This window comes from Cololabis saira, chromosome 4 (genome assembly GCF_033807715.1).
Source record: "Cololabis saira isolate AMF1-May2022 chromosome 4, fColSai1.1, whole genome shotgun sequence".
Classification (NCBI taxonomy): domain Eukaryota; kingdom Metazoa; phylum Chordata; class Actinopteri; order Beloniformes; family Belonidae; genus Cololabis; species Cololabis saira.
In genome coordinates this window covers 48,203,520-48,221,221 of record NC_084590.1, presented here as the reverse complement: position 1 = coordinate 48,221,221, position 17,702 = coordinate 48,203,520, and the positions used below count along the sequence as shown (strand labels likewise).

The 17,702-nt window shown below is 41.8% G+C and overlaps 1 protein-coding gene across 1 annotated transcript; it reads left to right on the top strand.

The window, feature by feature from the left end:
* The first annotated feature begins 3,678 nt into the window (after window positions 1-3,678).
* On the top strand, window positions 3,679-12,151 carry LOC133442064 (zinc finger protein OZF-like). The gene is made up of 2 exons (XM_061719972.1): window positions 3,679-3,991; window positions 10,078-12,151. The coding sequence occupies exons 1-2, from the start codon at window positions 3,767-3,769 to the stop codon at window positions 11,452-11,454; spliced, it is 1,602 nt and encodes a 533-aa protein (XP_061575956.1). The 5' UTR covers window positions 3,679-3,766; the 3' UTR covers window positions 11,455-12,151.
* Window positions 12,152-17,702: the final 5,551 nt, after the last annotated feature.

Here is a 17,702-nt window from a genome sequence, read left to right as displayed (position 1 = left end):
CAGCCACCACAGTCCCTTCTCCGTCCAGCCACCACAGTCCCTTCTCCGTCCAGCCACCACAGTCCATCCACTCTCGTTCCTCCACTCTCCAGCTCGAATGGATCTCCCTTGAATATCTAGGGGGAATGGAACCCTCCCCTGGTCCACCATTGGTCTGGGGGGCCAGCCTGCAGTGGTTCATTGGCCACTGCAGCTGTCAGTCAGACTCCGGTTCCTGCCTTAATGGTGTTCAGCTGTGTCTAATCAACTCAAAAAACAGGTAATTGCATGCCAACTCAAAAACACAGAAAACGTTACATTTCAAAGAACAATAACTAAACAAAGCAACAAAAACATGCATGCAAATAAAATGTTTAACACAATAACATAATAAACAAACAATTAGACACAGCCTGGCACTCAGCATGACATAATCAAAGTAACAATAATATATTTAATGTTAAGTAAATAAACAGTTTTAGCAGCGTTGAAAAAATGAAACTCAAGTTCACTCCAAAATGTTTTGGATATGTCACAGTGAAAAAATAAATGCAGAGATGTTTCTGTTTGGTTGTTACAAAAAGTACAGGAGTCATTAACATCTGTAAATGTAGCAATGATACAGTTGACAGGGTATATGTTGTGTAGAATTTTGAAGTGGACTTCTTTTGCTTTGTTTGAGATGTAATATTTATGTGGTAGGAGCTGCAGGCTCTTCTCCACTTTATGTCTTCAATGTGAGATCGCCAATAGAATTTACCTCTAGGAATAACTTGGTTCTTTTTTTGAAAACACTGGCGTAGATGCTTGTTATTACACTTTTTATCTGTTACTTCTATTCCACATAACATTAATGCAGGTAGGGCTTTTATAAAATTACTAGAACTCAGGTGGTTTTTCACAAGTTGAATTAAATCTTTCCAAATAGCACGGGTTACAGTATTACATTCTTTAAATGGAACAGGGAAACTATGTACAGACATAAAGTGTTCATAAGATAGTATATTGCCAGATTTATCAAATAGTTGGAGAATATGGTTAATGTTCTTTTCAAACCCTTTATGTAGAAATAAGGATTTGTTTCTGATAAGGACATTGCTGTTATTCCAGAGAAGAGCTTTGTGGGGTGAGAAATTGTGGACAAAAGACAAACTTCTGCGCTAGAAGGGCTTGCTGGTGGAATTTTGAAAGTTTGATTGGTAATCTGCTGGGTAAGAAGTCCCATTTCAAGAGAAAAGCCAGGCCTCCTAATCTATTAAAGATGTGGTTTGGGATGAAGAACCACATTGAGTCGGGTTTATGACACATTTTTTTAGCCAGTTAACTTTGAAGGTGTTAATAGTATCAATGAAGTCTAAGACTTCCAGACCACCTTCTGCTTTGCAGTTAGAAAGTACACCTTTTTTAAGTTTGTGTGGTTTGTTCTTCCAAATGAAATAAAAAATGTTTTTAATTTGTGCAGCTGTTGAATCATTCACAAAAAGGGATAATGATGGAAACACAAAACTGGACAGGCCTTCCACTTTAGAGAGAAGGACTCTACCGATAACAGACAGGTCTCTTTGAAGACAGGTATTAAAGATGGATTTAGTTTTATTTATACTGTTTGACAAGTTTAATTGTTGCCTGGATGTAAGATTGTTGGTTATAAATACTCCCAAATATCTTACAGATTCCTTTACAGGTATATTTTCAATAAACGAGTCATTGCAGTTGTGCAAAGATAAAATGTCACATTTAGTCATATTTAGTCTTAATCCTGAAGCATTAGAGAATTGATTAATAAAGTTAATAGAATTAGATCATTGGAGTTTATCTTTTAAGAGGAGTGTTGTGTCATCTGCTAGCTGGGAAATGTTTAATTCTCTGCTAGGAATAGATATACCTTCCAGATTTTGATGGTTTACTGTATGAATTGACAACAGTTCAGTGACATAAACAAAAAGGGTGATAAAGGGCAACCTTGACGTAACTCTGTTACTTTGGAATCTTTTAGAGGTGTTCCTGTTAATTATTACAGAGCTGTTGATATCTCAATAAAACATGTTAATAACATTAATAAGGTTGTGACTAAAACCAAAAACATTAAGAGATTGTAAAAGAAAGTTATGCTCAATCGTGTCAAAGGCTTTATAAAAGTGTAAGAACAAGATAAGAGCTTCAGCGTGTACTTCGGTTGCATAATCCAGTAAATCTAAAAGGAGTCTAATGTTACAGCTAATATGTCCATTTTTCATAAAGCCTTTTTGAGTTTCCGCAATTATGGTATCTAGCCAATCTTTTAATCTGTTAGCATTGACTAATGCCAATATTTGTAATCAATTGTTAAGAGAGTTATAGGGCGCCAATTTTCTATTGTATGGGGGTCTTTGTCAGGTTTGGGAATAAAAGAAATAATCCCGTTTCATTGTGGTTGTCATCTCCCCTTGACTGATGCATTCTTTATACAAACACATTAAAGGATTTTGAATAAATTACCAAAAGTGAGTATGAAATTAAACAGATAATCCGTCGATACCTGGTGATTTTCCTTTCTTCTTTGAAAAAAAGTTATTTTTGATTTCAATAATAGAGAGGTCAGAGTCACAAGTGGATTTAACATTTTAATCAATTGAGGGAATATTAGGTTGGATTTTCTGAAGAAAGTCTACACAATCGTTTGCATTGAAGTTAGAGTTATAGAGTTTTCCATAAAATTCCGAAACAAATTTATTTACCAGACATATTTGTTTATCATGTGTGTATTGTTTTTCTTTTTGTATTAATAAATGTGGCTTGTTTCTCTTTCAGCTTTGAAGCTTTGTCTCATTCCTTGTTCAATTATACATGTTTAGTTTGATTATCCACTTGAAGTGATTGTTAATTACATTACTGGAACAGATAAGATCCCATTGAAAAAAACCTCAGGGAATACCTTTAATTATAAATAAATACCAACAATAACTGGACTAAGTAGCCAAAACACAAAGGTTAGGAAGGAGAAAAAAACCAAATGACCAGAATGACTCAGTGGAAGGTGGAGCTGGTTTATTTTTGGGGCTTTAAGTTTCCAGAACAGACTCTTGGCAGGTACGTTGTCTAGTTGTTCTCCAGGTCCACGTATCTGAAAGAGAAAGACATTTAATATAAACCATATTAAGGTATAAACCACATTATGGTTTTATAAAGAATTCTAGAATGAGTTTTCCTCCAACAGAGGTCCAACCTTCCTCCTCCGTTTGTAGTTGCAGTTCATGTATTCGTCCAGCAGATGGCGACATTTCCCCGAATCACCGCCCGCCACATGAAGACGCTCTGGGTTCTTTAGTTCTGCTTAGAGTCTCTGTATTTAAATTAAGTGCATGTGAGTGATAGCGTTGCTGAAGAAATGTTTTTTCTGCTTTGATTATCTTCTGTCTTAAACTGAAATAAAAAGGAAGAGTTTTTTGTTGTTGATGTAATGTCACTTTCCTGCCACTTGATGTCGCTGTGACGGCTCTCCTGCAGCTGCCGGCGGAGCCCAGCGCCTGAAAGGGAGAGGAATCCACTTAATAGGTTTGAATCAAATGTAATGACGTTACATTTGATTCATACTAGATATTTGGATAATTTACTCCATCATTGTATGTTTGTTCCACACTATTGTAAACCTTGTTGGTGTTTGTTTAGCAACATTTGCTAATAAAGTTTTTTAAAAGAGGTCACGTGGTTCCGGGTTGCGTCATCACAGTTTTTGCAGACGAACTTTTAGATTGAAGATCTGCAGGATCAGAACTAAACGAGAACGAAGCAGAACCAGGACTCGGAGATGGACCGGGATCAGAACCAGGACTCGGAGATGGACCGGGATCAGAACCAGGACTCGGAGATGGACCGGGATCAGAACCAGGACTCGGAGATGGACCGGGATCAGAACCAGGACTCGGAGATGGACCGGGATCAGAACCAGGACTCGGAGATGGACCGGGATCAGAACCAGGACCAGGAGTCCAGCATCAGGACCAAAGCGGGATCTTCCTCTGCTGGTCTGCAGGTCAGTGTTCAGGTCCAGGTTCTGCTGATTCTGATCCAAACACTTTATTTGATTCCGTGTCCGTAACTTTGAACGGAACCGCAGAAAACACAAACACGACGCCAAAAACAGGAACTTTATTGATCCCACATAGGAGTAATTCATGTTATATCAGCTATAGAGAACAAGGTAGTGACGAAAAACAATATATATATATATATATATATATATATATATATATATATATATATATATATATATATATATATATATATATATAAAAAAATAAGAAAAATAGAGAAACATACTTCCTTTCAACAAAGCATATTTTATACATGGGGAAATTAAATTGAAGAAATAAATAATAAAGGAAGAAATAAATGAGTAAATACAAATAAAAAAAAAATAAAAGTAAATAAATAAAAAAAAATTAAAAGTAAAAATAAAATATATTCAAATTAAATAAATCGTAATTATCAGTCATCATTCTGTTTTTCTCTTACAACCAAGTTATTATTTGCACCTGAGTCACCTTAGCTGGAGTACACTTTCACAAGTAAAACCAGACTGAAAATAAAAGTACAATTACAATTATCCACTCACAAGCATCTTACATCCTCACGTCACTCATACATTGTAAGAAAGGCGTCCACATCTCATAAAAACTCTTGACTTTACCTCTTACTATGTAAGTAAGTTTTTCCAATGCCAAACTGCTAGACATCTCCTTAATCCATTGATTAGAATTAGGTCCCACAATATCCTTCCATTTCAATGCAATTACGCGTTTTACCTGTAACAAACAGAAATTAATAAGTCTTTTTTCTTTCATACTTGATGCAAAATCTTCAGGGTATATATGTAGTAAACATATTTTGGCTTCAACAGGAATAACGATTTCTATTATTTTAGAAACCAGTTGGAGAACCTCCTTCCAGAACACTTGGAGCTTACGACAGCTCCACATGCAATGAAACAACGTTCCTATTTCTTCATTACATTTAGTGCAATTGTCAGGAATACTGGGATTGAAATGGTGTAATTTAACTGGTGTGATAAAGGTCCTGAGCAGCCATTTATAATGTAACAGTTTGCACTTAGTATTTATGGTTTGGGTTTGGGCAAGAAGACATGTCTTCTCCCAGTCCTCTACAGAGATGTTTACCTGAAGATCATTCTTCCAAGCAGATAGATATGCATGAGAGTTTTCTTTGGAACCTGACAGTAATATTTTGTAGAACATGGACAACTGGCCTCTATCATGTAAATGTTTTACTGTGAGCTGCTCAATGTTGGACAGTGAGGGTCCCAAAGTGGTTTTAATTTGGGAATAAGTGAAGCTTCTGATTTGTAGATACTTAAAAAAGTGTTTTCTTGGAAGGTCATATTTATCTATTAACTGCTGAAATGACATTAGAGTTCCTTCACTATACAGGTCTGCAGTTTTGCTTAGCCCTTTGTCCATCCATTGCTTGAATCCTGCATCACGCCTCCCTGGTTTGAAACTATCATTTCCCCAAATAGGTGTGAAACATGACAGTTTGGTAGTTTCATTTAAGAAGATATGGGCCTCGTGCCAGACTGATATAGTGTTTTTAAGAAATGGATTATGTGTATGTTTTATAAGCTTTTTTATTTGTGAAAAAAAAGATATAAGTACAGTGGGAGTTCCAATGTGTTATTTTCTATCTCTATCCTATTGTTTGTTGGTGGGAAGTGTCATTATCAGTAGAGTGATCCTGTAATGGGTCTGGCACAAAGTTAAAATCACCGCCAATTATATATTGTCCAGAGTATGATGATAAAGAAAGAAAGAGGTTCTGTTAGAAAACAGGATCGTCACTATTAGGACCATATATGCATATTGAATTAATCTGGAGAGACACTATGGTACCATTAAGTATAATCTACCTCCCTGATGGGTCTATGTATTTTTTAACCAGCTGAAAAGGGACCGTTTTATGAATCAATGTCATGACCCCCCGAGCTTGAGAAGTAAAGCAGGCTGAATAAACTTGCCCTGGCCATCTTTTTTTAACCCTGCTGATGTCACTTTGTGTCAGATGAGTTTCTTGTAGGAAGATTATATTCAATTTCATTTGCTTTATTCTACCAAGTACCTGCTTAAGTTTAACCAATTTGTTTATTCCTCTTAGCTAGAGATTTTTAACTCTGAACTATTCATCTAACAATAATAGTATCACTTGTTTGCTTGGCTGTGTATTAGGATAGCATGACTGGAAAAGATAGAAATTATAAATAAAAACAAAGCACTGAGAACTTGACCCCTCCCATGAACCGAAAGAGGGAAGGAAAAAAAATAAATTAAATCAGTCCCCTCACTGTCATACATAATAATATGTTTCTGTAACAATAATAACAGACAGAGAGAGCGCCACAGAGACTAAAATATCTCTGAAGTCCGGGTAGGTGAGGTGCCCGTATTTAAAACTTAAAGTCATTAAGATGCATAAATTGTCCACCACAGGAGTTCACAACTAAAGGCGCCCATATTGTAGATGGGGAGAGAAGACCAAAAAAAAAAGCTGGCAGATAGTTTCAAACGAAGGTCCTCGGTCTGTCACTGCAGTGATTTCACAGACATACCTTTAATGTTCAAGTCGGAATAAGGTGGGAAGAGGAAAGACACAGGAGATGCTTGTCTCAGCTCTCATGTCCCGGGGCTCTCGGGTCGCGGGGATCCCTGTGGAGCAGCCTGCAGCCCCGGAGATGTTCCTCTGCTTCTGCAACGGATTTGAAGATCCGGCGCTGCCCGTCATGTGTGATCAACAGGTGAGCCGGGTACAGTAACCCGTAGCGGATGTTCATGGATCGGAGTCGGACGTTAACGGAATCAAACTGCCGCTGTTGCTGGCGGGTTTCAGCCGAAAGATCTGGGAAGAAACTGAACCCGCTAGTTTTCATACTGCACCTCTTTCTGTATCCTTGCTGCTCGCAGTGTCTTCTCCCGGTCCTTATAATTCAGAAACTTCATGATGATCTGTCTCGGAGCTGAGGACCGGTTGGAGTGAGCTTGGCCAACCCGGTGTGCTCGCTCAATGATGGGGGCAGAGGTGAAAGTATCACACAGCACCATAGGCAGCCAGTTCTCCAAAAAGCTGAACATGTCTGAACCCTCGGTTTTTTCGGGGAGACCGACTAGTCTCAAGTTGGAGCGTCTTCCTCGGTCTTCTTGGTCCTGTACTTTATTTCTAAGCAGCTCTGTTGTTCCCTCAAGTTGTTTAACTTTTTGTTGGAGAGCAATTATCTCTTCTTCCATCTGTGAGACCCTCTCCTCCGCCTCCCCAATCCTCCTGGACTGTGAAAGTAAATCCCCTTTCATTCCGTTAACTGCTTCCAGCATGTCAACAGACTGTCTGGAGAATTCTTCCCTCAGTGTACGAATCGCGCCCAGTATGTCGCTGTTTGAGGGGGTTCCAGCATTAGCTTCGCCCTGACTCGCTATAGCATCACTGCTAACCCCGACTGCAGTGATGCCAGTCGAGATACTCTGTGGTGCTGTTTTTTATGTTTGTTGTCCAGGTTTAGAGTTTTTTGGCGGCATCCTTCCACTCCTTGCTTCAATAGGTCTTCGAAAGTTAGTTTGTTGAGATACCGGTCACTTGTTCAGAGTTCTTCCAGAAAGTTAGCTGCGAGCCACGTTGCTGCGACTGGTCAGCAGCGCACCATAACCGGAAGTCCACAGGCACTCTGTTTTACTCTCAGACGCTCGCGGCTCCAGCTGATTTCTCATCTGCACCGACACGAACAAAGGGGTTCCGCAATCGAATACGTCACAGCAGCTTCACCCCAACCCGCCCACTTCTCCCCTGGCTGTGGAAAAACAAACGAGGACCAAGCGGGTAGAGGCGGGACGATGCGTGACGAGCTGAGTCGGGCTGAGTAGGTTCTAGTGGAAAAGCGCCAAAAGTGGCTAGGAAGTCAAAAGTCTTGGCTTTCCTGCTTATGCTACTGCCCATGCGAACCAACCACGGATAAGCAGAGGAATATGGGTAGATGTTATATTTTGAATGTATTATCATGTTTAAAATGTGGTTTATAAGTATAGTGTAAAAATAACCGTGCTTCACGCTGTAAAGTCCAAGGCTGACACCAGTATTTATGTGAACCTGTCATTTCCAAAAGCTCTGCACATGGTCAGAGGCAGGAGTAGATTTTGTTAACACCAATGAAAAGTTTAGAACTATGGACATTTCAGCAACACAAAGTGAGGAAATTTTACTGTGCTGATTTTACCCATGAATCTATTCTGCTCATGTTTCATGAGTTCATAAACGTTCATGGTCACTTTGATTTTTTTTTTGTCTTTGTTTAGTTTTTTTTGTGGAAATTCTGGTTATCAAGAACAGTGAGACATCCAGGTTGAGCAAAACACATTTATTTCTAATGCATGCAAAAGGAAAGGGTCTCAGGGTGTACGGAGAATAAAGGTAGGCTCTTTGTGCATCTATGTTATATAGAGTTAGATTACACATGGCCAACTAGATTACACTAGGTTCGGAGGTCAATGATCGACTTTGTTGTTGTTTCATCTGACCTTCGGCCGCATGTCTTGGACACTCGGGTGAAGAGAGGGGCTGAGCTGCAACTGATCACCCCCTGGTGGTGAGTTGGATGCGCTGGCGGAGGAAGAGGTTGGACAGACCGGGCAGACCCAAACGGTGTGAGGGTCTGTTGGGAACGTCTGGCTGAGCCCTCTGTCAGGGACGTCTTCAACTCCCAGCTCCGAGAGAGCTTCTCTCAGATCCCGGGGGAGGCGGGGGACATCGAGTCCGAGCGGACCATGTTCTCTGCCTCCATTGTCGACACGGCGGCTCAAAGTCGTGGTCGCAAGGTCTCCGGTGTCGTAGCGGATATCCTAGAACCCGGTGGTGGACACCGGAAGTACAGGATGCCGTCAGACTGAAGAAGTTAGCCTGTGGGACTCCTGACGCAGTAGATGGGTACTGGCAGGCCAAGCGAGCCGCGGCTCGGGCGGTCCTGGAGGCAAAAGCCCGGGTCTGGGAGGAGTTCGGGGAGGCCATGGAGGAAGACTTTCGGTCGGCCACGAGGAAATTCTGGCGGACCGTTCGGCGCCTCAGAAGGGGGAAGCAGTACTCTGCCGGCACTGTTTATGGTGTGGGTGGGAAGCTGTTGACCTCGACTGGGGATATCGTCGGACGGTGGAAGGAATACTTCGAGGATCTCCTCAACCCGACTGACATGCCTTCCACTGAGGAAGCAGAGAGTGGGGACTCTGGGGCGTGCTCATCCATCACCCAAGCCGAGGTCACTGAGGTAGTTTGTAAGCTCCTCAGTGGCAGGGCACCAGGGGTGGATGAGATTTGCCCTGAGTACCTCAAGTCTGTGGATGTCGTAGGGCTGTCTTGGTTGCACGCCTCTGCAACATCGCATGGAGGAAGGGGACAGTACCGCTGGAGTGGCAAACCGGAGTGGTGGTCCCTCTTTTTAAAAAGGGGGACCGGAGAGTGTGTTCCAACTATAGGGGGATCACACTTCTCAGCCTCCCCGGGAAAGTCTACGCCAGGGTACTGGAGAGGAGAATACGGCCGATAGTTGAACCTCGGATTCAGGAGGAACAATGCGGTTTTCGTCACGGTCGCGGAACACTGGACCAACTCTACACCCTCCGCAGGGTGCTCGAGGGTTCATGAGAATTTGCCCAACCAGTCTACACGTGCTTTGTGGATCTGGAGAAGGCATTTGACCGTGTCCCTCGTGCCATTCTGTGGGGGGTGCTCGTGAGTATGGAGTCCAGGGCCCTCTACTAAGGGCTGTCCGGTCTCTATATGATCGGAGCCGGTGTCTGGTTCGCATTGGAATCAATAAAAACCAAATCGTTACGCAGAATGAAAAAAGGTTGAAGGATCTTATCAATATCCATCCCTATTAATGAAATATTTTGATGGTTTTCGTGTTAGTAGCTTTAACCATTTACACTTTTGATTTGACGTCCTGAGATGTTTCATCTGAAGGTCTCTGGCTGTCAATAACAGCACTTTAGACAGACAGCACTTTATAGAAACTGAAAAGCTTTTGAGAGTCAGCCAACAAGATGATTTAATTCTTCTTCTCTGTCCTTACAGAAACATAAAGGCAAAGAGAGACCCACAAGTTATCGCTGTGATCACTGCAAGAAAGTCCTCACCACTTCATCAGGTCTGAGAAAACATAAGATGATTCACACTGGAGATAAACCGTTCACTTGTGATCAGTGTGGAGCAGCTTTTACCCAACAAAGTAATCTAAGGACTCACCAACGTATTCACACTGGAGATAAACCGTTCACTTGTGATCAGTGTGGAGCAGCTTTTACCCAACAAGGTACTCTAAGGACTCACCAACGTATTCACACTGGAGATAAACCGTTCACTTGTGATCAGTGTGGAGCATCTTTTACTGATTCAAGTAATTTAAGGAATCACAAACGTGTTCACACTGGAGATAAACCGTTTAGGTGTGATCAGTGTGGAGCAGCTTTTACTGAGTCAGGACAGCTAAAGAGACACCAACGCATTCACACTGGAGATAAACCGTTTAGGTGTGATCAGTGTGGAGCAGCTTTTACCCAACAAAGTCATCTAAGGACTCACCAACGTATTCACACTGGAGATAAACCGTTTAGATGTGAACAGTGTGGGGCAGCTTTTACCACATCAAGTTATCTAAAGATTCACCAACGTATTCACACTGGAGATAAACCGTTCACTTGTGATCAGTGTGGAGCAGCTTTTACCAAACAAAGTCATCTAATTAGGCACCAACGTATTCACACTGGACATAAACCGTTCAGATGTGATCAGTGTGTAGCAGCTTTTACTGAGTCAAGTAGTTTAAGGACTCACCAACGTATTCACACTGGAGATAAACCGTTCACTTGTGATCAGTGTGGAGCAGCTTTTACCAAACAAAGTCATCTAATTAGGCACCAACGTATTCACACTGGAGATAAACCGTTCACTTGTGATCAGTGTGGAGCAGCTTTTACCCAACAAAGTCATCTAAGGACTCACCAACGTATTCACACTGGAGAAAAACCGTTCAGATGTGATCAGTGTGGAGCAGCTTTTACCACATCAGGTAGTCTGATAATTCACCAACGTATTCACACTGGAGATAAACCCTTCAGATGTGTACAGTGTGGAGCAGCTTTTTCCAGACTAGATAGTCTAAGGACTCACCAACGTATTCACACTGGAGATAAACCGTTCAGATGTGATCAGTGTGGAGCAGCTTTTACTGAATCAGGAAAGCTAAAGATTCACCAACGTGTTCACACTGGAGATAAACCGTTCAGATGTGATCAGTGTGAGGCAGCTTTTACCACATCAAGTTATCTAAATATTCACCAACGTACTCACACTGGAGATAAACCGTTTATGTGTGATCAGTGTGAGGCAGCTTTTACCACATCAAGTCAGCTAAAGAGACACCAACGTACTCACACGAGTGATAAACTCTAAAGATGTGATCAGTGTGAAGTGTGGAATTGCAAAAAACACCTCAGCACAGCAAAAAAAAAAAAGCAAAATAATCAGACATCATCATACCAAAACTTGAAAGACTATCATATGATGCCCCCTGGACACCTCCTGGGAAGGTGTTCCTGGCATGTCCCACCAGGAGAAGATCCAGGACACACCGGAGGGAATGTCTTTTGGCTGACCTGGGAACGTCTCTGGATCCCTCCAGAAGAGCTGGAGGAAATGTGTGGGGTGAGGGAAGTCTGGACATCTCTGCTCAGACTGCTGCCCCCGATAACCAGTCCCACATCAAGTGGATGAAGATGGATGGATGGACAAAATCCATATATCTGCAAAAAGCACAACTTTATTGTAACACCATACTGAGATACAGAATGTAATCTAACTATAGCATTAACTATTCCTTAAATACTGCATTAGCGCATCTCTAACATCTCTGCCTTCCTCCTCTCCACCCCGAGCCACTGCCACCACTGGCAAAGTGGTGCTGCTGCAGGTACATCCTAGGATGTTTCTTACGTCTTTCCATGACTTTCACACAGATTATGCAGTGGACAGGAAGTCATCACCATTCATTTCACCAGTCGGACATCACAGAAGGCAACCTGCTGAATTCATCTTCCACAACCACTCGTGGTCCGTTGACTTTGTGCTTAAACACAGACTGTTCTGCTGTCAGTCGTCCAGTGTCATGGAATGGTTTAAGAGCCAGTCCTGCAAAGGATAAGTAGAGTCTCCAAGAATGAAATACCCAGCAGTCACTGTATATTCCTGATGTGAGCTAGGAAGATGTTCCTCTGACTGGCTAACTCCTGTGTATGTATTATATATGTAATCAACCATTTGTCCTTGAGGGCTGAACTTTCAGGATCGATTCCTTGAATGCTTTGCTAAATTTGCCCCTTTTAACATTTCTTGATATTTTGATGTTAAATCCACTGTTTTTGGCAATTTCTGTACATTTAATACATTTGAGTACTCTTTTACCTGAAGTCTCCATTAACACCAAACTTGGCACATGAATAGCGAAAAAAAAACGTCAGATGTTCAAAAAGTGATTTGAACTTTGAAAAGTTGCGATTCTTCACGCACACATCAAGGCTGGCGTATACACATTTCTGAGGTTTTGTCCGTTGGCGACACTCACTGGTGATGCAGTGAAGTCCACGAGGAAACATGACGTCAACAATAAGTTCAATACCACACATGAAGGACATGACAGTCCCCACATCACCAGTGTTGTGCTACGTCCAGTGAACATGTGAACTCTGAACTTATAAATGTTTGTGAACATTTTGTGAACGTGTATTTCAACTTTAAAAGTCAGTTCAACCCCGACCAGCCTCCTAAAATTGCCACCTTGTCCAGAACTACAAGACCAGCATGCTTTGGGGGCGGTGCCTAAAAGCAGCGCGCATCCAATCACAAGTGAGGTGCTGGTGACGTCATCGCACACCGCGACCTGCAGTCGACAAAGCCCGCAGCTGCCCGACCCGGATTCCGAGGAGGCGTGAGCTCATGAGCCCTGGTGATCAGTAAAACTTAGAGCGGTTCAGAACTGAGATTACTGCATACATCATCATCGTTGTGTTCGTTATGTTGTAGTCGCCATTTTCTGCCAGTCATTCACGTTTGAAACGCACGCGTTTGCCATCCGGTCTAGTTGCACGTTGCGAGGACGCGTCCATCTTTAAAATACCAGAGTCCCGCCATCTTTAAACACTGCAGCCACGTTGTTTGAACCTGTTTTGTTTGATAGTGTTTATTATTGTTTGAGTCCATGCATTTAACTTTCATTTCATTTTTATTGTTGTTGTTTTTTCTTGTTAGTTAATGGTTTTTGTTTATCGTAGTGTGCCATCAGGATTTATTTTGGGTATTTATTTACATCTGCTTTGGTACCCGTATGTAAATAAATTCTGATTGATTTTTAATGAGGAGTTGTTTGTGTTTCATACAATTTTGGTCACATTGACTGTTTGACAGAGACAGTACCAAACTCTTTAAGAGCCTTCAACATTATTCACCAGGAATAATAGAACCTTCTGGTTATTCTGGTGGAATAATCTCTAATTTACAAGACTAAATTCTGCTGTTAAAAGTTATAATGTTCCTGGTTAAGGCCCAGGTGGTGCCCCTACGAGGATTATTATCATTTTGATAATTCAATTTGATGAATAGTCGACTTTATTAATTATTAATAATTGTTGAATACAATTTTAATAACCTTTTGATAACTGGACAGCTAAGCTACCCTGTGGCACAACACCAGGTAAGTTACACACGAGTGGAACTGCAACAATCTCACAATAAACCATGTGAACATATAAAGGTAGGAGCACAAAGATGTAACCTGTCAATCACAATGTCAGCCTTGGTTCTGTTAGAGGAACCTGCTGATGCAGGATCAGTAGCGAGTCTTCAGGGACCACGTAGACCTGCTGGTCCAGGACTAAGACTGGACCATCAGCTGGTTTAGGTACCAAGAGGATCCTTCTGGATCTCTGCCCTGAACTGGACCAGCTGCTCCGGTTCAGACCAACATGATGCTTTCAGCTGGAGCTGCTGACAGGTCTGACATCTGTCGCCATGACGACCGTGTGGGACGACTACTCGAGATAAAAGTAAGATCCTAAAACATCAATAACTACGTCTGAACAGACAAACATTAAAGAACCAGTTCTGTAAAGTTGTCTTTTAAATTAAAACTAACATGTCACTGAAAGGTTGGTTGGTACGAACTGATGTGAATCAGCAATGTATGAATAAAGTTTTTATTGAATGTTTGGGCTACTTTCAGAGTCTTATATGGAGTTGGCTGCAGGACTATAGAAAGTGTTAGACCGGTCTCTCCTCCTGCGGCTGCAACAATCCAAGTGGAGGAATCTGATCGTGATGCTTCATGTTTTAAATATGAGTTTATGTTGTTCACACTGTTACACAGAGGTGATCACGAACATCCACAATGCAAACTATGAGACTCAATACACGTGTACATTGGGCTTAATCCGTTAGTATATCATACGTATGACAGTAAATCGGAACAAGGAGCTGTTCTTCGTCCCACCAACTTAAGTTCTGGTGTCGGTTCTTAAATTACAAAAAAAGAAAAAAAAAAGAGTGTAATGATGCACTAACGCTAAATATTAACATTCACATAACTTTACGGACATAATAAACCCACAACTCTTCACAGAACTGCATGTGCACTCGACTCCACGTTGGTTGTGATGTTCAAAGAAACGTGCATGGATTTGGGCGTATGCACAGTTTTGAACATCTGAATTTTTTTTCTGCGTACGCAAGAATTCCACACACGGACCAACGTTGAAATCCACGCACTCTTTGTACATGAGCTCCCAGTTGTGCAAATTCTCCCACTTAAAAAAATAAAAGAGACCTGTCATTTTCATCACAGAGACAAATGACAAAAAAAAACAAACTGAAAATCACATTGTCTGATTTTTAAAGAATATATTTGCAAATTATAGTGGAAAGTAATTATTTGGTCAATAACAAAAGTTCATCTCAATACTAATTATACTATAGTTATACTATACTAATACTTATACAGTTTGTTGGCAATGACAGAGGTCAAACGTTTTCTGTCATTCTTCACAATGTTTTCACACACTGTTGCTGGTATTTTGGCCCGTTCCTCCATGCAGACCTCCTCTAGAGCAGTGATTGGTCCGTTCCTCCATGCAGATCTCCTCTAGAGCAGTGATTGGTCCGTTCCTCCATGCAGATCTCCTCTAGAGCAGTGATTGGTCCGTTCCTCCATGCAGATCTCCTCTAGAGCAGTGATTGGTCCGTTCCTCCATGCAGATCTCCTCTAGAGCAGTGATTGGTCCGTTCCTCCATGCAGATCTCCTCTAGAGCAGTGATTGGTCCGTTCCTCCATGCAGATCTCCTCTAGAGCAGTGATTGGTCCGTTCCTCCATGCAGATCTCCTCTAGAGCAGTGATTGGTCCGTTCCTCCATGCAGATCTCCTCTAGAGCAGTGATTGGTCCGTTCCTCCATGCAGATCTCCTCTAGAGCAGTGATGTTTTGGGGCTGTCGCTGGGCAACACGGACTTTCAACTCCCTCCAAAGATTCTATGGGTTTGAGATCTGGAGACTGGCTAGGCCACTCCAGGACCTTGAAATGTTTCTTATGAAGCCACTCCTTCGTTGCCCGGGCGATGTGTTTGGATCATTGTCCTGCTGAAAGACCCAGCCATGTTTCATCTTCAATGTCCTGCTGATGGAAGGAGGTTTTCACTCTAAATCTCACCATACATGGCCCCATTCATTATTTTCCTTACACGGATCAGTCGTCCTGATGCTTTTGCAGAAAAACATCTCCAAAGCATGATGTTTCCACCCCCGTGCTTCACAGTAGATATGATGTTATTTGGATGCAACTCAGCTTTCTTTCTCCAAACACGACAAGTTGTGTTTCCACCAATAAGTTCTACTTTGGTTTTCATCTGACCATGTAACATTCTCCCAATTCTCTTTTACATCATTCAAATGCTCTCTAGCAAACTTCAGCCGGGCCTGGACATGTCCTGTCTTCAGCAGGGGGAACGTCTGGCCCTGCAGGATCTGAGTCCCTGATCGTAGTGAGTTACTGATGGTTCCTTTGTTACTCTGGTCCCAGCTCTCTGCAGGTCATTCACTAGGTCCCCGTGTGGTTCTGGGATCTTTACTCACCGTTCTTGTCATCATTTTTACCTCATGGGGTGAGATCTTGCACGGAGCCCCAGATGGAGGGAGATTATCAGTGTCTTGTACGTCTTCTATTTTCTAATAATTGCTTCCACAGTTGATTTCTTCACACCAAGCTGTTACCTATTGCAGATTAATTCTTCCCAGCCTGATGCAGGGCTACAATTTTGTTTCTAACGTCCTTTGACAGCTCTTTGGTTATGGCCATAGTATAGTTTGGCGTGTGACTGTTTGAGGTTGTGGACAGGTGTCTTTGACAGCCAGAAATCTTGCTTGTTTGTAGGTGACCAAATTCTTATTTTACTGAAGCATTTACCAATTAATTCAGTAAAAATCCTACAATGTGATTTCCTGGATTCTTTCTCCCCATTCTGTCTCTCATGGTTCAAGTGTACCTATGATGAAAATTACAGGCCTCTTATCTTTTTAAGTGGGAGAACTTGCACAATTGGCTAAATGCTTTTTTGCCCCAGCAGTCTTTGCGGCCCTGAGGTTTTTCCGGCAGGCTATTCCACAGACGTGGGCCGTAGTAATGAAATGATTGTGATCGTGTTGCTGCTGGAGCAGCAGACGCCTGTGTCATTAAGTTCACCTAACCTCTGACTCACTATGATGATGGAGGAAATTTGACTCGGTTACCTGCAGAACCAGAGCAGGAAGAGGCAGTACTGCTTTTTGGACCCACTACCAGCTACAGCAGCTTCCACCACCAGGCCTCAGCAGGAGCTGCAACTATTGGGTCAGTGTTGTTTTATTTGTTTTAACATTGTTAAATATCAGGATGCACCAAAAAAGCCAGCAATCACAGACGAGGAAGTAGAGGAAATAAAGAAATCTTTAAACTTCTTGTCAGAAGAAATAGCAAACATCTCCAAACAACTTAAAGTGATAATAAACTTGATGGAAGAAATTAAAGAATTAAAAAGAAAAAACGCTGAAAAGGATAAAGTGATATCCATGTTAGAATGCCGGGTGTCAGAACTTGAACAATACTCCAGGATGGATGACCTGATTGTCAGTGGACTGGACACAAAGCCTCGCTCATATGCCAGGGCTGTATCGAGAGATGAAGAAGTCACCAAGCCTGACTTGGACTCACTGGAGCAGCAGGTGATCACATTCCTGGATAGAAAAGGGATAACTGTGGACAGCAATGATATTGAGGCCTGTCATCCTCTCCCCTGGAGAGATAAAAACCACAAACCCGCCATTATTATTCCACTGGTAAATAGAAAGCAGAAAACAGCACTGCTCAAGCAGGGGCGGAAACTGAGAGGAACAAATGTTTATTTGAACAAACACTTAACAAAGAAAAATGCAGACATTGCCCGACAAGCCCGGTTTTTACGGAAGCAGAACAAGATCCAATCAACATGGACATCCAACTGCAAAGTATTTATAAAACTCAACGGAACACCTGAGGAATCCAAAGTGCTGCTCATCAAAGACATCATGGAGCTGGAAAAGTTCAAGAAATGACAATTTAAAGGACACACAAGCAAAATGACTGTCA

Bases quoted from the DNA above. Each gene is read 5' to 3' on its own strand.
- LOC133442064 (XM_061719972.1), top strand. From the start codon at position 3,767: ATGGACCGGGATCAGAACCAGGACTCGGAGATGGACCGGGATCAGAAC. The intron at 3,992-10,077 runs GTCAGTGTTCAG...CTGTCCTTACAG, and splicing joins CTTCCTCTGCTGGTCTGCAG to AAACATAAAGGCAAAGAGAG.